The 20,499-nt window shown below is 52.3% G+C and overlaps 1 protein-coding gene and 1 non-coding gene across 2 annotated transcripts in view; both read left to right on the forward strand.

Annotated features, from left to right (window-relative positions):
* The first annotated feature begins 759 nt into the window (after window positions 1-759).
* SLC29A3 (solute carrier family 29 member 3) overlaps window positions 760-20,499 on the forward strand; it is a 44,498-nt gene continuing 24,758 nt past the window's right edge. Inside the window, exons 1-2 of the mRNA XM_032139359.1 lie at window positions 760-811; window positions 4,266-4,564. Coding sequence (XP_031995250.1) covers window position 811; window positions 4,266-4,564 — 300 coding nt within the window. The 5' untranslated portion in view covers window positions 760-810. The remainder of the gene's footprint in view (window positions 812-4,265; window positions 4,565-20,499) is intronic.
* LOC116466211 (small nucleolar RNA U13) lies at window positions 6,834-6,937 on the forward strand. The gene has a single exon (XR_004247447.1). It is a non-coding gene; the product is annotated as a small nucleolar RNA U13 (small nucleolar RNA).

A 20,499-nucleotide genomic window follows, 5' to 3' on the forward strand; every position in this document is an offset into this window, starting at 1 on the left:
CCCGAATAGCTCGGATCACAGGCACGCACCACCATGCCCGGCTAATTTTGTATTTTTAGTAGAGACGGGGTTTCGCCATGTTGGCCAGGCTGGTCTGAAACTCCCGACCTCAGGTGATCCGCCTGCTTCGGCCTCCCAAAGTGCTGAGATTACAGGCGTGAGCCACCGCGCCCAGCCCCCGCTTTCTTAAAGAACACGCAGCAGCTGTGTGTTACACGCTGCGGCTGAGGTCAAGTGTGAGGGCTAGAATTGCTGACTGCCAAGTTCTGGGTCTACTGAAAATAGCTGCCTGGCCTGGGAGGCCCAGATCAGTCCGGGTGTGGGTCTCGCTTCACCTCCAGAGCAGGGGCAGCCGGGAAGGGTAGAAACGGCTTTCGGAGAGGGGTCTCTGCAGCGGTCTGGGGCAAGATGAGGGATCCTTTGAGTCCTGGGGTGCAGGTTATGGTAGCTAAAGGGGAGGTCTGAGACAGTGGCGTCTGGCTGCAAGGTAAAGGAGCAGCAACCAGGAGGCCTGATGCGCCGCGCACCCATCGCAAGCATGGGCAGTGCGTTTAAGACTGGGCGACTCACTTTTTCTCCTGTAAAACGGGCGCAGGCTGGCCCCAGCCCAGCGCCAGGAGGGGGGGCCCGGCGCGCCGTGAGAAGACAAAGGAAAAAGGCGTGTTTGCAAACGGGGAAGCGGCGGCGTGGTGCCGCGAGGGGCGGGGCGGGGCGGGGCCGGGGGAGGAGCCCGCCTGCCGCCTGCCGCCTGCCAAGCCCAGTGGTCCTGGCCGTGCGCCGGAGGCAACGGCGGCGCGGCGCAGCGGCGACAGTAAGTGCGGGCCGGCTCGGGCTCTTCCGGCTCCGGTCCCGGCCGCCCCCAGACTCGCGCTCAGTGACCTCCCTCCCGGGCCCTGGGGGCGGCTGCGGGCTGCCAGGGGAGCCGCAGGACCCTGCCCCATCCGTGGTCCCTTCCCCACCGTCTGTCGTCTCCCTCCTTGCTCTCTGCCACCCCTCTTTCTGGGTTTCTATCTTCTTTTCCCCAAATCCTCTCCCCTCCTCCTCCCTGAGACTGGACCTCACCGCCTGTATGGTGGGGGCCTGAAATGGACCCGTCGGCCCGAAGTATCCAGACGGTGGCTGATTCTCTCGGTCCCAGCTGCGGGGCCTGAGGCTGGGGCTGTTTACACAGCAAAGCCGGTTCTGCCGCGGCCAGTGGGCGGTGCCCTGCGCTTCCCAGTGCCCTCCCACAGCTTAGCCCTACCAGCTCCCCACCCCGGTTCACAGCCCAGGAAATCGAGGCACAGAGGGGAAAGCCACCTAGCCAGAGTCAGGAACCTCCTTGGAACCAGCACCCAGGCTTCCCGCCCAGATGAGGTTTTGCCGCGGCCCCAGCAGTGCCTGCCTCCTTGTGCGGGGCTGCCCCTCTGTGCATGGCCGGGCTCCTGCAGGTGACCCAGGAGCACGTTCCAGGCCATAGCCAGCCTGTTTTGGGGAAGGCTGGGCACTTCCTTGCCTGCCTTTCTCTTTCTTTTTTAATCCAGAAGCCAGCAGCTAGCTTTTATAAAGACTAATAAGACTTTGCTCACTCCAGTGCCCTGGCCTGTGACCCTGGTTAGAGAAAATTCCTGGCTCCTTCTTCAAAAGCTCAGTCAAGGCTGAATGGTCCTTGACAAACAGACGCCAGGAACTGAGAAGGGGGCCCTAGCCAGGTGTGGTCCTGAGTGACAGGGCTGGTGGTCCTTCTAGCCGCCCCCACAGGTAGCCGGAGCCTCTGGAAAGAACCACTTGCCGGTTCTCTCTTTTCTATGTGGGTGGATCATGATTATTTTTTACATTTTAAACACTAATTTTTAAAATGTAACTAGTGAGCTTGTTACATTTGTACCGTTTTGTGCCAGACAAAATACCATAGACTGGGTGGCTTAAACAAAATTTGTTTCTCATGGATCTGGAGGCTGGGAAGGGCAAGATCAAGGTGCTGGTTGATTTGGTTTCTGATGAGGGCTCACTTCCTGGCTTGCAGACAGCCTCCTTCTTACTGTGCCTTCACATGGCTTTTCCACTATGAGTGGGTGCATGTGGAAAAAGAGATTTTCCACACAGTGAGCTTCCAGACAGTGAGCTTGTTAATGCTGGCCTCCATGCGAATCCAGGCTGGGGAGGGGCTCTGCTAACCAGGGGAGTTTAAAATAGACCTACTGGCTGGATGCATTGCACTTGGGCATCCAGTGGCCTCCCACCTGCTGGCTCCAGGGTACGTGCTACTCCAGCAGGGGAGAATGTCCTGGTCATGCAGAGTCCGTTCATTCAGCAAATATTGACAAAGGTGCCTGCAGTGTGCCTGGGCCCCTCCCGACTCAACTGGCTTCAAGGCTTGCAGGAAGGATGCCTGCACTTGGAACCAGTAGACACAGATTCCCATTCCCAGCCAGCCCTCCCCGGTGTGCTGAGGAGTCCGGCATGGGCCCCAGTCTGCTTGGCTGTGTAACTTCACTCTTGTCATCTGCTAGTTATGTGACCCTGGGCAAGTTACTCAACCTTTCTGAGCTTCAGACCCCTCATCTGTGAAATGGGTCTTAGAGTAGTACCTAATATATTAGGCTGTTGTCAGCCTCAAGTGTGACTTCTGTTAGGCACAGACCTTGGCATTTGTGATTACTGGACTTAAGTTTAGCTTTGGGAGTTCTTTCTATTTGTGGGACATAGCAAGTGCCCTCCAGACCTCAGTTTATCCATCTGAAAAAAGGGCGCAATGTTTTCTGCCCTGCCTAATTCCAAGGGATGCTCTGAGGTTCTCCTGAAATAGTGGATAAGGTTCTGCACCCATGTGAGGAGGTGTTCCCATCCCACCAGGGAATAAAGGCCCCAGTCTTCTTGGTACGATGCTTTGAATTAGGCTTAGCCTTCTATAGAAACCAAGATGCATTTATTTATTAGTTTATTGGGTAGGGAAGAGGCTACTGCAGAAGGGACTCTGAAGTGTCCCATCCTCAGCATTTTGGGAGACATTTCTCATTTATCAAGCTGCTGCCACATCCTAGGTGCTACGTAGAGCAAAGAAGCAGGCATGCTACCTTACAGCCAAATTCAGCAGCCAGCCAGCCATGCGACAGGCCCAGGATGCCAGGGAGATGCTGACATTTGTTCAACAGCTGCTTACAGGCCAGGCATTGCCAGCCAGTTGCAGTTGCATAACTATCATAAAAACGGCTTCCTTGGGTTTACATTTGGGGAAATTGAGGCACAGAAATGTGGTAACTTGCCCAAGGCCATGTAAGCAATAGTTGCTGGCAGCTTAGGCTCTTCCATTTGTCTTAGGCGCTACCATAGATTAAAAGTGGCTGGCTCCTTGTAGGGTGTGATGAGCAGAGGTGGGACCCAGGCAGGTGCTGCAAACCCAGGCTTGGCCATTTACCTAGCCTATGGCCTTCAGTTCTTTGGACCTCTCTTTCCTCACAAATGAAATGGGAATGGACTATCAGAGGCCACACACCAGCTTCTGGAGGCAGGCCTGGACACTACCAGTTTTTAAGTAATTATTACTTAATTTGAATGTTTTTATTTTTATTTACACTTTTAATTTTGTTTTTGAACCGGTAATAAACTAGTCACTTAGTTCAAAATTCAAGAGACACAAATAAGAATGCAGGGAAGTCCCCCTCCCCGCCCGCCACCATCCCCGTCTCCCTCCTTAGAGACAGCCACTGTTAGAAACTTCTTATGTAGCCTTCCAGAGATATTCTGTGCATATACAAATACATATGGTATGTATATTTTCTCTCCCCACTTTTTTTACACACATAGTAGCATATTCTACACACTATTCTGCTCCTTATTTCTTTCACATAAAATCGAAAAGTGTTTAGAGATCATTGTTTGCCCATTAAGGGTCCTAATTCTTTTTTATGACTGCACAGAACTGTGAATGCCCTTAGACCAGGTTTGCCTTTCTGGGTACATTGCCACAGTCCCCACTATCATGCAGTGTTTTACAAAACCCAGCCTATTCCACAGTTATGTGCTACTGCTACCTCTGTTGCCCTTGCATGGTTGGGGTGACCTTGAGGACACTTACAGTTCTGACATCCTGCCCTTCTCCAGGTCTGATTTTTGTCTTTCTCCCTGATCCTTAAAATGAAGCTCTCCAACCAGGCTTTGGTGACTTTACAGAGCCCAGGGTGAGGGGGCATGGCCATTTTGTAGGCTGGGTGGGTCCCCAGCTGTCCCCCAGCCTCAGTTTCTACTCACCTACCCTGTCTCTGTTGCCCTCCTTGCTCCAATAGTGGCTGTTGTCTCAGAGGACGACTTTCAGCACAGTTCAAACTCCACCTACAGAACCACAAGCAGCAGTCTCCGAGCTGACCAGGAGGCACTGCTTGAGAAGCTGCTGGACCGCCCGCCCCCTGGCCTGCAGAGGCCCGAGGACCGCTTCTGTGGCACATACATCATCTTCTTCAGCCTGGGCATTGGCAGTCTACTGCCATGGAACTTCTTTGTCACTGCCAAGGAGTACTGGATGTTCAAACTCGGCAACTCCTCCAGCCCAGCCACGGGGGAGGTCCCTGAGGGCTCAGACATCCTGGTAAGGGCATGTTTCTCCTGCAAGGCTGGTGGGAGCATACAGAGGCCTCATGCCTCACATGCAGGGGAAGATGGAGATTTCAGACACATTTCCAGCCTTTAGATCACTTACTGTTTAGCTTGGGAAGAAGATGCAAATTATGGTTCCATGTGGTATGTATGGTAAACCCATAAATCTAGAGTCCATGCCTCCAGGGTGTGAAGGTGTGGACTGAATAGCGTTATGTTCAGCTATGAGTTACAGAAAATTCCAAAAGACTAGTAACTAAAATGAGATGGAAGGTCATTTTTCTCCCACGTTCAATTCTGGTGGGGACAGCCCAAGGCTGGTATGATGTTCTATGGTGTTAGGAACCCAGTTGCTTCACCTCTGTGCAGCTTTCATGGCCAAGGCCACCTCATAGTGCAAGACAGCTGTTGTAGGTCCAGCCGTTACATCAGTAGGAAGAAGCAAGAGGAGAAGGAGGAAATGCCTGTTGCCTGTAAGAACACTTCCTGGAAGTAACACACATTGCTCTTCTTACATTGCATTTGTCAAAACTTAGGCATGTGACCACATCAGCTTGCAGAGCAGGCTGGGAAATGTAGTCTTTCAGTGTAGCTTTATCTCAGAACCATGTGCCTGCTAAAATGGGAGGTTCTGTTATGGAAGATAGGGAAAATGAATCCGAAGGGATAATTAGTCTGATCACCATGGGAGAGATTGCTGTGACTTGGGAGTTGGTGGGTTTCAAGAAAGGGGAGGAAACGATCCAGGTAGAAGAAAAAGGCTGAGCAACGGCAGAATGGGAGGAAAGTTCAGGTGTGTATGACAAACTATGAAGCTGTGTTTGGGGCACAAGTAAGAGCAAGAGGTCTTGAGATCATTGCTCGGGGCCTTGAATGTCCAGGTGAGGAGTCAGTTTTGTTTAGTTGACAGGGCTGCTCACTTTGCTGGGTGACTTTTCCAGAGAGGTGGGGGCAATAGGGGAAGAGGATTAAGGAAAAAAATTATACTGACACTTGTTGAAACAGTAAGGAAAGCTTTATTTAAGACTGTTGTAGTAGGGGAGATAAATGGAGCTTAACTCTGAAAAGGAGACAGGGATTTATAGCCAAGGAGCAGCGTGAGGGGCTAGAGGATGGCACGTTTCTAAGAGGAGACGTCAAGGCGAGGCCTCTGCTTGCTGAAAGCAGGCCCAGGACTTACATAGTCGACCCTTGAACAACAAGGGTTCACTTTAAATGCAGATTTTTGTTTCAACCAAACGTGGAAAATATTTGTGAGTTGTGAAACCTGCATATACAGAGGGCCGACGTTTCCTGTTCCTGGTTCTGCAAGACCGACTGAGTATGCTTGGGTTTTGGTATATGGGGGGATCCTGGAACCAATCCCTTGAGTATACTGAGTGGGGTGAGGAGCTTGATCAGATGTGAGATAAGGGAATATTCTGGCTCAACTGGCCCAACAGAATTCTTGTTGAAAGCAGGCCTAGGACTTACACAGTCTACTTTTAAACAATATGGGTTTGAATTGCAGGGGTTCATTTATATGTGAAGTTTTTCAAACAAATGCTGATGGAAAATGTACTATTAGTGGAGTTCAAAACCTGATTACAGGGAGAGCCGGGTTCCACAAGGCTGACTGGGGACCTGAGTATGTGTGGATTTGGGTATAGGTGGGAGTCCTGGACCAATGCCCTGAGTATGTGGAGGGACAGCTATACATCAGAGGTGGGGAATGAGGAATTGATCAGATCTCAAAGGTAGGGGGATGCTGGCTAATCTGACTTTGAGGGATTCTTGGCTAAGACTGAGTTGGGCAGGCAGAAGTCAGGAATGGGGAGTGGGGCCAAGGTCAAGGATGGGGCTTGGAGGAGCCTGACGAAAGTTAGGTCAAGGAGAGTCTTGGTCAGGAGCCTTGATTTCCACGGCTGACCCTGTCTGGTGTCTGCTCTCACTTGAGAGCGTGGGGAGGCAAGGGCTTCTCCGACAAATGCCAAGATGAGATGTTGCCAGCTGCCCAGCTGTGCCCTTCTTCTCCAGGGGAGCATCAGAAACAAGAAGGGGGTATGCTAGCAGACCCCAGCTGCACCTTCCAGTGGCCCAGGAGGTGGCTCATCACTGCTTCCCAGAAGGAAATCCTTGGCCTCGTCCCGAGGAGCTGTCCTCAGTTTTATAGGCATGAATCTGCCATAGTGAGGGAGGCATCCCTGTTGTCCATCTCAAGGACTCACTGCGGCTACACATGTGGGTCACCCAGGCAGCTTCTTAAAAAATACCAGTCCAGGGTCCTTTTGTAGTTCATGAGTGTGATGACTGGGTTTCCACGCACATGTGTGAGATGGGCCTCCCTCAAACCTTGTTATGTCATCAGCACATTACCCATCCGATGAAAAGGAATAAAAATACCAATGTGGGCCACGCCCAGGGATTCTGATTGGATTAGCCTGAGCTGGGGTGTGGACATTGATATGTTTACAACTTCACACTTCCACACTCCTGTACTCCACCCCTCAACTCCCACCACGATCTGACACCTGCGAGGGCCTTTTCTGTTAACTGAGGAATTCACGGATGACTTCCGGGGCCAGAGCAATGGGATATAAACGTTTCTACAGCTGAGGAAGTGCCACAGGAACGCAGCGGAGTAGTTTACAGCCTCTCCACTCAAGGTGTGGTCCTTGGACCAGCGGCCTCACCTGGGAGCTTGTTAGTAATGCAGTCTCCCACCCACTCGAGGCCAGTTTAGACAGGGCCTGCGAGCTACCAAGCCCCTCGGATGACTGAAGGGCACAGTAGAGTTTGTGGTGCACTGGACAGGGCTTGGCTCTGTGACCTCTCTGTGCTGCCTCGTATTTCTGGACTATATTAGTACTTTTTTTTTTTTTTTTTTTTGAGACAGGGTCTTGCACTGTCACCCAGGCTGGAGTGCAGTGGTGCGGTCAAGGCTCACTGCAGCCTTGACCTCCCTGGGCTCAAGTGATGCTCTTGCCTCAGCCTCCTGAGGAGCTGAGACTACAGGCGCACGCCACCATGCCTGACCAATTTTTTTGTATTTTTGATAGAGACAGGGTCTCACTATGTTGCCCAGGCTGGTCTCAAACTCCTGGGCTCAAGAGTTCCGCCTGCCTCCGCCTCCCAAAGTGCTGTGGTTACAGGCATGAGCCATCACACCCAGCCATCTTTCTGGTATGTTAAAGGAAGATATTATAATACCGCCACCAACTTCTTAGGGCTGTTGTGAGGATTAAGTAAATTAATATGTGTTAAAAAGCACTTAGGACAGGGCCTGGCACCCCTATCCGAAGTGCTTCATAAACACTATTATTGTGATGATCATTTGGGAGATGGGGCCCATGCTTCTAAGCTGCCTGCAGCCCTGGTGCATTTCCACAGGTGCAGGCTTAGCCTGGGTGCTTTGCAATCCGCTTTTATTTACCAGTGACTCCAACGTCCCAGCTTTCTGCCAGCCCCAGTAAATCACCTGGCCTACTGGGCTTCCTCCAGAAGATCCCTACCTGTCTCGGCCGGCACAGAGCTAGATTGCGTGTGCACCTGCCCTGCCCCTCCTCTGTCCACCGCCAGGCACCTGGGATCAAGCAGCCTCTGGAGGGAGGGGTGTCCAGGCCTGGCTCTGGGAGCAGCCCTCGCCCCGTGTACTGCTTTCACCGCAAGGCGATCCCTTCCCAGCTGCAGGCACTTGGCATTCTGAGCCCTGCTACGATGCTTTATGGCCTCTCTCCAACTGCTGGCAGGTGCAGATGTAGTACCTTCGGCTGCCCAGAGCTCCTGGCTCTTGGCATCGGAGATGAGAGACCTGTCACCCCTCGATTCATGGGCCGGGATTGGGAAGCGAGAATGCTGGGGCGTTTCTGCATTTTGCAGGCCATTTTTCTTTGCCTCATTCCTCATCCCAGCCACCCACCTCCCCAGCTCTTTCCTCCTCTCTTCCTGATTTCCCTGCGGGAGGCTGCCCGTCTGCCCTGTCACCTGAGGGCCACTTCAGGGGAAGGAGCGGGAGAGTCAAATGGGCCTGTCTCTAGCCACCACCTGCAACTAAATTAGCTGTGGGTCTAGATGTTTATTCTTTCCCGTACTTTCCTTTGAACATTTTCTGGGGATGGATGCCATTTGATGGGGAGCTTGACCCAGGAGGAAGGTTTACCCAGACACCCCCTCCCCCAAATTATGTCACTTTCAAGGTCAGTGGGCTCATTTCCTTCTTCCTGGACAAATGTGGGAATGGCTTAGAAAGTATCCTGCTCACTCTGCCCTCGTGTCTCTATTCTCTGGAATAAGAACCTCCAATAAATCTACCACAGGCCTATTGGCCCAGGGCCAAAAAAATTTAGAGCATAAATGAGGAAGAATTGATAAGAAAAGATGGCACAGGGGCCTGCAACAGCCGCCATTGTCTGAGCCAGACTCTGGGCCCACCGTCCTGGCACAGGTATTGCATGTGTTGTTTCTCATTAGCTCTGCAATGCAGGTCTTAGTAACCCTTTTCTTAAGACAAAAAGCCAGAGGCTCAGAGAGGCTAGATAACCTGCCTGAGATTACACAGCTAGGAAGGGCTATAGAGAATTTCACGGGGCATTGAGGTGGACAGATGATTACAGACTCATTCATACTCAGAGAGTGGTATGTAGGGTACTATCCTGGAGATTCCCCACCCCCCACCCCCCACACTTTGACTCCACCAAACACCATCTTCCTTCCTTTGGAGAGCCTGCCCTTGGTCTGGCCTCCTTTTCCAGCCTGAAACCCCAGGTGCCTGGATTCTACGCCTGGGTCCTGGACCCAGTGTCCCTTGTCCCTTCCCTACCTGACCTGTTTAGCTGGAGGTCCTCCCCGGCTCTGGGGTTGTAAGCCATCCCCTGCCCTATGGGGCCTCCTCGCCCTCCCCCAGGCTCTCCTGCAGGCCTGTATTGGCTGCCCTTGGCCAAGAACAAAACAGTGAGCTGGACAAGCCCCACTTCCTACCCTGGAGAGAAGAGTGTCTGCACCTTCTCCTGGCCATTCCTTGCTGCAAGGCCCCCACAGCCGCTCTCCACACCGTCCTTCCTGTGTACCTTAGTCTGCCCAGGGACTCCTCTCTGAGGGCCTGCAGGACGCAGCCAGGTCACGGGTGGGACCTACAGCCTGACTTAGTGTCAGCAAGGCTGGGACCCGGGCCAGGCACTCTACTGATGCCCCTGTCCATCCCCCCATCTGACCAGGAGGTACCCCAACACTCAGTCCCGGGGGTGAGGCAGGAGACAGAAGCAGCTCGTCCCTCGGCACGTCCCCTGAAGCCACCTCTCTGAGTTAGGGGCTCCATGTCTGGGTCTTCAGAGCTGCATCATACTTCCCCATCACATTCCTGCCCTACAGCTCATGGAGACCAAGGGCTGGCTGGGTGGGAGCTGCTGCTCTCAGCACTTTGCCTGCCTTATCTCGTGCAGCCCTACAGCGCCCATAGGTCAGTAACTGTTATCATCCACCATGACAGATGAGGAGGCCTCCCCTGCCAGTGAATAAAACTCTCTTACTCTACATCCTGTGCCCCTGGCACACCTGGCATGGCACCCAACACATCATAGCACGTAAATATTTGTCACATTAGTTATTGTAAGGCTGAGAAGGAAAGCTCCACAACCCAATCCATGATAGTGATGCCATGGCTCTGCAAGGGAGCAGAAGAAGATCTGGGAGTTACAGTGGCTACCAGTAAAGGAGTTTTGATCCTTCAGGTGTGTTAGCATAGACATGAAGTGGGGTTCCTGCCATAGGGAAGGTAGCTGGTTCAGCAAGTGGGGGACCTAGGGCATCCCCTCCCCTTATTTCTAGTCCCTCAGTTCTGGTCCAGTCTCTCAGCCCTGCAAAGAAGCAAGATAGCATACTTGGGATCTGCCCTTGAAGGGCTGACCTCCCAATCCAAGGAGGAAGTGTTCAAAGGAAGCAGGATGAGCTCGTGTGGAGAAGAGGAAACTGGAGGACAGGTTATCAGAGGTTACCAAGTCCCTGCCATGCAGCCTGTACCCACCTCCTGCTTGACCTGCCATCTTCTTTTTCCACATGACATCCTGGTGAATTAGGTACTGCCATCCCAGTTGCCAAATGAAACCAAGGCTCACAGATTTTAGGCCACTGACCCAAGGTCATTTGCTAGCAAGTGATAGAACTGCAGAGCCCATGCTTATAACCAGCATGTTCTCCAAGCTATCTGTCTACCTTGGCACGCTCAGCCCTGGCTGCACATCGGGATCACCTGGGAAGCTTTTAGAAAATACCCCACCTGCTTGCGCCTGTAATCCCAGCTACCCGGGAGGCTGAGGCAGGAGAATCGCTGGAACCTGGGAGGCAGAGGCTGCAGTGAGCCGAGATTGTGGCACTGCACTCCAGCCTGGGCAACAGAGCAAGACTCTTGTCTCAAAAAAAAAAAAAAAAAAGAAAGAAAAAAAAAGAAAAGAAAATACACCACATCCCACGTGTTCCACTGACCCAATTCTAATTTATTGTGAGGGGCCTGGGCACAAGCATTTTAAGTTCTCCAGATAAGGCTAATGTGTAGCCAGATAAGAACCATGATCCAGGCCAGGTGTGGTGGCGTGTGCCTATAGTTCCAGCTACTCAGGAGGCTGAGGTGGGAGAACAGAGCAGTAAGCTTGAGCCTAGGATTTTGAGACCAGACTTGGCAACATAGTGAAACCCCAGTCTCAAAACAAAAAGGACTATGATTCAAGTAAAATGTTACCACATAGGGGGGAAAAGCAGCTGTCCTCTGCCTCCACTAGAGTACCCATTAACCCATTAAACAGGTAAAGGCTACATCATGAGAGACTTAGGTGAGCCTTCTGGGAGAACTTCTGCCATGCAAGTCAAGTTGTCAAACCTGGCAGTGAAGGGGACAGTTTCCCCCTTGGAGAATTAGGGCCACATCCTGTGGGAAGTCCAAGGAGTTGGCCTAGTCTACCTCAGAGTGTGGGGTTCCTCATGGGACTCCCTACAAATGTAGGTGGTTGGAGGGTTCAGTGCTCGTCTAACGGAAATGCTCTGGGCTTGAGCTGCACCCGTGAGCCCACGGTTCCACGCCAGCCGTGGCGGCCCCTGGAAGAGCCTTTGCCCTTTCTCTTGGTAATGCTCCCCTTTGCTGGGCCAGGCGGCCAAGGGATGTAGTTAGGAGATGGGGGCTCCACAGCCACCCTCCTCTTCCTTCCAATTTCCCAGGCTCCTGGAAAAGGAGTGATAGGGCCAACTGGGCTCAACATGGGCATCCTACACCTGGGGTGGCACAAAGCAAGAGCGAGTGAAACTGGGAGAGCAGAAGAGAGGCCGTCCTGAGGCCCTGGCCCAGCTGGGTAACTTCTCTGTGCTGTGTCAGCGAGTGGAGGCTCCCTGTTCCCAGAGGTTTAAGAGTCACAGGACATCTATTTGGTAAAGCTCCATAGCTGGGTGAAAGGTGGATTGGTCCTGTCTCATAGGACCACAAAGTAGCTGGGAGGAACCCAGATTTGGCAACAGAGGGACTGTAATCTAGCAGTGCCCTTACCCACTATGTGGGTTGGAGGCAGGCTCTGTGGCCCTTGGACCTTTTGCCCACAGACCCACATGGCAGAATTTACATAACGCTGCAGACACAGGTAGGGTTGGAAAGTCCTGACAGTTATGGCGTGCCTTATAGGTGGTGGCTGCTGCATGAGGACTTCACTAAATCCCAATATTCACTGCCTTTACTAAGCTCTTACCATGTGCCAGGCACTGCTAAGGGCACAGATTCGTTCATTAACTCAGCAATATTTATTAAGCAATCTACTGTGTACTAGAAGCTTTTTTTTTTTCATGATCTTTTGTTGTTTTTTTTTTTTACAGCCCAAAGACATAGGTTTATTATACCCATTATACAGAGAAGGAAACCAAGGTTGAAAAGTTTAAGTCATTTTCTCCCAGGTACAAAGTAAGTGACGACTGGGACTCAGACCTGGGCCCTGTCAACCCAGGTATCTGTGGTCTTAACCCCAGTGCTTTATATCAGCGTTTTCAAAATTTTTTTGAGCATGATGGCTATCTCACCTGGCAAGACATTTGTGTCTGTAATGCAAACAGCAGTTTCATGAAGCTGCATCTGTACTTAAAAAAAGAAAACTCCACTCTGACCGCAGTTTCAAGGAGGAGCAAGTGATGCAACAGTGGCAGTGCTGGTTGTAAGCCATGCAGGATGAGGATGAAGAGTTTGCTCTTGAGTTTGACCTTGTGCAGGTTCATGGTGACCTTGGGGAGCAGCATCGTGGAGGATGGGGTGGGAGACAGAGGAGACAGCAAACTCAAGGAATTTTGCTTTAAATGGGAGCAGGACAATGAGGCACAAGCTGCAGGGAACTGTGATTCAGAAGGGGGAGAATTTTCTGTTATTTTATTTTTAATACGAGAGACATAGCAGGCAGTTTGTGTATGGAAGCAAATGATCCAGCAGAGAAGGAAAAACGCGCGATGAAGAAGAGGGAGCATAGCTCAGCGAGGCCCATGAGCAGGCCAGAGGGCTCAGGTGCACAGAGAAGGGTCCCAGAAAAAGATGCAGACAGCTCACTCATCTTTAGTAAGAAAGAAGGCAGCAAAGGATTAAATAGAATAAAATAAAATTCTGGTCGTGACCCATCAAATGAATTTCATATTCTTTAATGAGCTGTGCAACCTGTAGTTCGAGAAACCCTGCTCTGCCTGTTTCCCCCTAACTTTGTAGCCATCTATGAGGATGCGTCATGTTCTCATTCTACAGAGGAGGAAAGTAGAGACAGTAAGTAACTCAGTGGTGCCACATAGCTAATAAGACCAGAATGGGGGCAGCAGCCCAGGGTACCTGAATCAGTATCAGATTTCCTGAGACACTTGGCAAATACCCGGATTCCTGGACCCTTCCCTGATGACTTTATCTCCCCGGGTGAGGCCTGGGCACTGTTGCCAGGTGGTCCTGATGCCAGCTGGCCAGGGGAGCAGGTATCCAGGAGTCTTTCCTTTGTGCCAGGTGGTGTTCCTGCAGATCCATTTTAGTGCTACTCAGATCTCTCTCCAAATGGAAACAATATTAGACTCCCTTTGGCAATCCTCTTTTATTCTTTTTTTCTTTTTTCTTTCTTTCTTTTTTTTTTTTTTCTGAGACAGAGTCTCACTGTATCGCCCAGGCTGGAGTGCAGTGGTGCGATCTTGGCCCCTGGGTTCACTCTGCCTCCCGAGTTCAAGTGATTCTCCTGCCTCAGCCTCCTGAGTAGCTGGGATTTCAGGCGCCCGCCACCACACCTGGCTAATTTTTGTATTTTTAGTAGAGATAGGGTTTCACCATGTTGGCCAGGTTGGTCTTGAACTCCTGACCTCAAGTGATCCGCCCACCTTGGCCTCTCAAAGTGCTGGGATTACAGGCGTGAACCACTGCACCCTACCAGCAATCCACTTTTTAAGAGCAGAATTCCCAAGAGTGGAGAAGGGCACAACACCCCTCCTCCCCGCATAGAAAGAAGCCTATTAAAGTGGGATTTTGCCCGAGCTTTGTCATCCCAGGAAAGGAGATGGGGAGTTTGAGGTCAGGCAGGATGAGCTTCAGGCTTTCTGCCACTGGGTGTGCGTGAGTGGCTGCCAGTTGCTTCGGCTGGCGTGGATGACTGCTCTAAACCATTTTTAAAAATTAGAACCAAAAGTGAGTCATTTTAAAAAATCCCCTTGTCTACCCTCTGATTCTAACTGTGGGCCCAGCCAGCATGCCATTCCCAATAAATAATACACCTGTGATGGCTTTTTCTTCTGTTTTTAGCTCTTGCTGCGTCCTGCAGATGGGAAAAAAGCCTAGCTTGAAATGCTGTCAGTCATGCCTTTGGTGGCCTCAGCTTCTCTAGTTCTCTTATTTTCTCCCTAAGTGCTCACGACCCTTTTTCCCCACCCGCGCTGTTCTCCCTTGCCCTCCAGGCTATCGACTGCTCCCTCTCTGCCTTCGATTTTATTTCTTCCTGCATATATCCTTAAAATCCAGAGGCGATTTCCTGGACAAATTAGAAGATGGCCCGGAACTTAAGTACTCAAGTGTCTCTTTAACATGATTGATCGTCACAAGCGTCCAGAGAGCGGAACCTAAATTAGAGTCTCCAGCGAGAAGCCCAGCGCTTTTGACGCGGGCAGGCAGCCTGGGAAGGGTCTGCGGCACTGGGTGCCTGGGGCCTCCTTGCTGGCCTCTTGCCGGTCCTCACTGCCTGGGAGGACTGTGGAACAGCCTTTGCCTGTTTAATGGGTTAATGGGTACTCTAGTGGAGGCAGAGGACAGCTGCTGTTTCTCCCTACGTGCCTGTGTTTCTGTGCATGTCTGTGCCTGTCTGCATGCAGGCACCTGAGGCCTAGAGCAGCCTGTGGTTTTGGCCCACATGCACCTCCAAAGAGAAACAGCCTCCCCAAGGCGGGAGCGGTGTGTTGTTGAGGAAGTGCCTGCCAGGGGTTGGCTAAGGACTCCCTCTTCCTGATGGTCCCTAAGGTTTTCTACTACAGAGACAGGCTGGAGCACCCCCAGACCACCTCCTCATTACCACCAGGCCACAGGGCATGACCCTTGTCCCTGGTCATCAGCCTTGTGACACTGATGCACGGGACCCTCTGAGGGATGCAGAAGCCTCCCCCGTCAGGCAAGGGCTGCGTGGGTAGGTGGGGAGTTTTCTTGAAAGGCCTTCTTCCTCTTTTCCTTATCACATGGCAGAAGTCAGGCTGCAGAAGAGGAAAGACTGGCTGGCCCGAGCATCAGCAGCGGCTGAGCCTCTGATCAGCTCATCCTCAGGGAGCTTGGGGTCACTCGTGCATGGATCCGTGAGGTTCCCTGTTTCTCTGACCCCTTGGTTTCTGAGCCCTTACTCTGCCTATTCTGGTTCCAGCCTGAGAGTACATGGGGGGAATAAAGGGGATAAGAATCAAAGCAGTCAGCTTGCCCCTTGCTAGGGGACCTTGCGAAGGCTTGGCCGAGGCAGGGTATAAGGGTAGATAGAAATGAGGTTTCCATCTTCCTTGCTCACCCTGCCTGGCAGAAAGACTGGATTCAGGAGAGCTGGCTTCTGTTTCTGACTGTTTCAAACTTGCTGGGTGACTTGAGACCATGTCCTCCAGTGAGAAATGAAGATATCAGACCATAGATTGGGATCCAGAAACTTTTCCCGCAAAGGGCCAGATGGTTCGTATTTTAGGCTTTGTGGCCCCACAATCTCTGTTCGCTACTCAGCCCTGCCCTTGCAGAGTGAAAGCTGCCCTTGACAATATGTAAACAAATGGGCTGACCGAAGGCCGACCGCGTTCCAGTGTTCACACAAAGGAACAGGGCAGATTTGGCCCGGGGGTAGCCCGCTGCCATCCACTGGACTGGGAACACTCCCTTACGGCTCTTTCCCAGTTCTGTGATCTATTATAGAGGTACCTACCCTGCTGAATTTGTCTTCATATCACTGACCACTGCCTGGCCTATTATCTATTTGTTTATACATTTGCTAGCCATCTCTTTGACTAGATGGGCAGTTCCATAAAGGCAGGAACTTGAGCTGAATCTCCCATGTCTACAACGTCTGGTGAGCTCAGTAAATATTTGCAGAAGGATGAATCCATCTCTGAGTATTTGTGGAGAGGAGACAGGGACGGGAGGAAGAACCGCCATTGCTGGATTGTGTACCGTGGTCCCGCAGTGCACCTCCACCACAGCCTGCACACCCGGACCTGCCTGGGCCCCAGTCTCATCCCCCCTTCCCCCATCCCCATCCATACTCCAGCTCACGCCTGTGGAGGCTTGAACACATCAAGCTCATTCCTGACTCAGGGCCAACCATATGCTGTTCCCGCTGTCCAGGCTCTAGGTTAGCCAATTTTTTTTTTTTTTTTTTTTTTTTTTTTTGAGACGGAGTCTCACTCTTTCGCCCAGGCCGGAGTGCAGTGGCGCTATCTCGGCTCACTGCAAGCTCCGCCTCCCGGGTTCACGCCATTCTCCTGCCTCAGCCTCCCGAGTAGCTGGGACTACAGGCTCCCGCCACTGCACCTGGCTAATTTTTTGTATTTTTTAGTAGAGACGGGGTTTCACCATGTTAGCCAGGATGGTCTCGATCTCCTGACCTCGTGATCCGCCCACCTCAGCCTCCCAAAGTGCTGGGATTTACAGGCATGAGCCACCACGCCCGGCCCCAATTATTTATTTTTTTAGTTTTATTGCATTTATCCTAATTTGCAGTCTTTTTCCCCCCACTTGCTGTTGACTCTTTTTTTTTCTTTTTTTTTGTTCCTCCCTCACTAGAACAATGGCATCCCCAGTTCCTAGAACACATTGGGCACATACAAGGTGCTTGGCCATCGTTTGTTGAATGAGTCAATGAGCTCTAGAAGGTCAACCACCTTTCACCTTTAGTGAGCAAATAGATGAATGGATAAATTAACCACTGCCACCTGCTTCTTCCCATCTGCTCCCTCCACCCATTTCTGCCCAGTGATTCCCTCTACGCCCAGCACTGCCCCCCATACTGTTTGGCATTGAGAAGCCCCCAGAGCTCCCCAGTACCTTCCAAAACAAAACCCCTCTTTAGGCAGCTGCCTGAGACCACCCCCGAATCGGCTGTCAGCCACGCTCTCCTCCACGTGCCCCATCATTTCTCCAAGTGGTGCCCCCAAGGTTTCCTGCAAAGGAGCCAAGCGAGGGGACAGTGCAGCAAGGTACAGGAGGGGCCTGGAGGCGAGGCTGCAAGGAGGAGGGGCGTGGCAGTCTCAGGGAGGCTGATTGATAAGGCGCGGAGGCTGAGGGTGGCCAGGCCCAGGGAGGAGCTTGAGCAGAGGCGTGGAGGGGATGCCTTGGGGAGAGGCTAGAACCTGAGGGGAGACTGGGTGGACATGTGAGCCATAGTCAGGCGATGTGGAGACGGGGCCAGTAGATGTGATTGACTGGGGTGAGGGTGAAGGAGAAACCAAGGAAGCTTTGAAGAGGGGCTGAGAAAAGGAGGATGACCATGGGGTCTTCGGAGGGGCTGCTTGGGAGTCTTCTCTTGAAGGCCTTTGGTTTGAGGAGCTCGGGGTTTGGGCTCAGCAGGACCACCAAGCGTTTGTTCTGGACAAAGAGACGGATGTATGGGTAGAGGTCATGAAGCCAGGGGAGGTGAGCTTCTCCTACCACCACCCCCACCCTTAACAAAAGGAGGGCAGGAAACAAAGGATGGAGCTCAGGGGGCACCTCGGGATGGTGGAGGGAGCCACAGGTGGATGGAGATGATGAGGAAGTGTGGTGGAGGTGGGGGTGGGTGTGGCCTTGTGAATTTGGAGGAGAGGAGTGCTGGAAGGACATTGCATTAGTTTCTTGTGGCTGCCTTCACCAAGTACCACAAACTGGGTAGCTGAAAAGCAAGGCTCTAGGGAATAACCTTTCCTTGCTGCTGCTTTGGCATCTTTTGGCTCATGGCAGCATCACTGCAGTCTGTGGCTCTGTCTTCGTGCAGCCTCTGCCTGTGTGTCTGTGTGTCCTTCCCTCTTTTCCCGTATACTGTGGATTGAGGGGTCATTCCTCCTCCAGTAGGATCTCCTCTTAACTAAGCACATCTGCAAAGACCCTATGTCCAGATAAGTCACATCCTGAGGTACTGGGTGGACATGAATTTTGGGGGCATGAATTCAGCCCCCTTATAGACGGGGTAGCATGCAGTGTCTGGAGTGTAAGGAACAAGACCAGGTCTTGGTTACAGGTGGGCTGCGAGGAGGACGCTGAGGACCCTTAGAGGAAATGTTTCCCCAGGGCAGCCGGGAGGGACACGGCGTTGGCAGTGGCAACATGGACTACATTTTCAAGGAGTGTGGAGTGAAGGGGAGGAGGGGCCTGGTTCCCGGAGGCAGCAAAGTTAAAGTAGTTTGTTTTTTTTTTTTACCCAAAGGGAGACCTAAGAGAGTCTCTTGGCCAGCAGAGAAAGGAACAAGCAGCAGTGAGGGAAAGAGAAAATGCAGGCAAGAAAGGTGGGATTCATGGTGTGAGTCTCCAGGAAGTCATCTTAGGCTGGAGGAAGAGCCCTTTTTGCGGAGCGGAGAGGAGATGTGCTCCAGAAAGCCTTGCACACACTGCGGGGAGGAAGGCGGGGAAGCTCATTCCAGAAGACAGGAACTTTACTCATCTTCTGGCAGGGATTCCCAAGGAGGTGTGAGAAAGGATTGAAGGCTGGGGAGAGCCCCTGGGTGCTCAGAGAGCAAGATTTACAGTGAGCCCAGGCCTGGAGCTGTCCTGAGAGGCCAAAGGAGGGAGGGTTGCATGCAAGGGTCAGTTGGGGACCCTCTTCCTTAGGGTGGCCACAGTGGCTTCGTCTGTCTGGCCAGCATTTTCCAGAGCTTACCTGTCTGATTCTGACCCCAGATTTGTCCTTCCCTTGGGCCTCTGGCCTCCCACTTCAGCCTGGCTGCATCTAGCCTCCTGCCTGGCCCCTGGACCAGGCATTGCCCCCCTTCCCTGCCCAGCCAGCCCTCCCAGCTAGTCCCTGCCCTTGGCCACACACTCATTAACTTTCCTGGGCCAGTGCTCCAAACACAGGGCCTTGGAACTCGCAGAAAGGACACCAGCCCCACCCCTTATGGGGACGTCTGCCCTCTGCTCACCTCATTTTGCTCAGGAATGATCTGGGCTGATGCCCAGGGCAAGGGCGCCTCCCCTGCAACATCCCAGGCTGCAGAACTCAGCTGTCCGAAAGTGGCAAGTTTGCAACGGCAAACTATTCTTGGCTCCAACCTGCTCGCTGCTGCTAATTTCATGCCCCTATGATCCAGGTAACGCTCTGCTGCCTTGAGCTGCCACCCCCAGGCTTGAATCGCTTTTCCTCGCCCGCCCGGCAGGAGCCCAGCTGCCTCTGCTGCTGCTTTCTGGAGGTGGGGGCTGCACAAAGCTGCTTCGCAGAAGCCACTCAGCAGCATGGACACTGAGTCTGCCGCAGCTCGTGACTAATTTGCTGCACTTATTTCAAAGTGTCCAAATGGCATTCAGGGGAGAGAAAGCTTAACCAAGGTCTGCCAGAGATAAACGGGCTCATTTCAGGGCCTCCCTGCCCAAAGAAACCTCTTTACCTGGACTCTGAGCCCGGAATTGAATTCTTCCAGAAGAGACGCTTAGCATGGAGCCTCTCAGTGTGGCGGAGGAGAGGAAATGTGCCCCGTCGTAAAATGGGCCTCACATCTGGCCAGCTGGCTCTGGTGGGCTTTTAAATTGTGTTTGAAGAGCGTCTCTCCCCTTTCCTGGTGTTCGCAAACTGGGTCAGAGTGTAGCGAATGAAAATGAGTTTCCTTCTCACCATGACGAGCAACTCAAGTGCCCCCCTGCCCAGGCCAGCAGTGGCTCATCCACATTCACCCGCCATATGGGGGTACCTTGGCGCCTGGCACTCCTGGGCCAGGGCCTGTCCACAGTCTGGGTGAGGAACCCCCATGCCCACCCTGGGCCAGTCTGGGTGAGGCCCCCATGCCCACTATGGGACTCTTTGCAGGGGTTGCAGAGTAAGGCGAGAGCTTGGAAGCCTGCCCCATGCCGCCCACCCATAGGCACTCTTTAACATGGTCTTTGCTTAGCTGCCAACCATGTCCGTCCATTTTGGGTAACTGACAGAGGTGCGGGCTTTTCTCTTAATCTTTTTTTTTTTCTTTTCTTTTCAACACTACTAAGATCCATAGGCCTCTGGAAATGCTGAGGGGAATGGGCAGTGGGGTTTGAGAGAAAAGATTAGCTAATGCATTCCTTTACTCTTGTCTACCACTGCAGAAAGAGGAGAAAGAAATCAAACCCTGGCCAGGCTCCATGGCTCAGCGCCTATAATCCCAACACTTTGGGAGGTCAAAGCAGGTGGATCACCTGAGGTCGGGAGTTCGAGACCATCCTGGCTAACATGGTGAAACCCTGTCTTTACTAAAGATACAAAATTAGCTGCATGTGGTAGTGCATGCCTGTAATCCCAGCTACTCGGGAGG

The sequence above is a fragment of the Hylobates moloch genome, unplaced genomic scaffold, assembly GCF_009828535.3.
Source record: "Hylobates moloch isolate HMO894 unplaced genomic scaffold, HMol_V3 SCAFFOLD_3, whole genome shotgun sequence".
NCBI lineage: Eukaryota > Metazoa > Chordata > Mammalia > Primates > Hylobatidae > Hylobates > Hylobates moloch.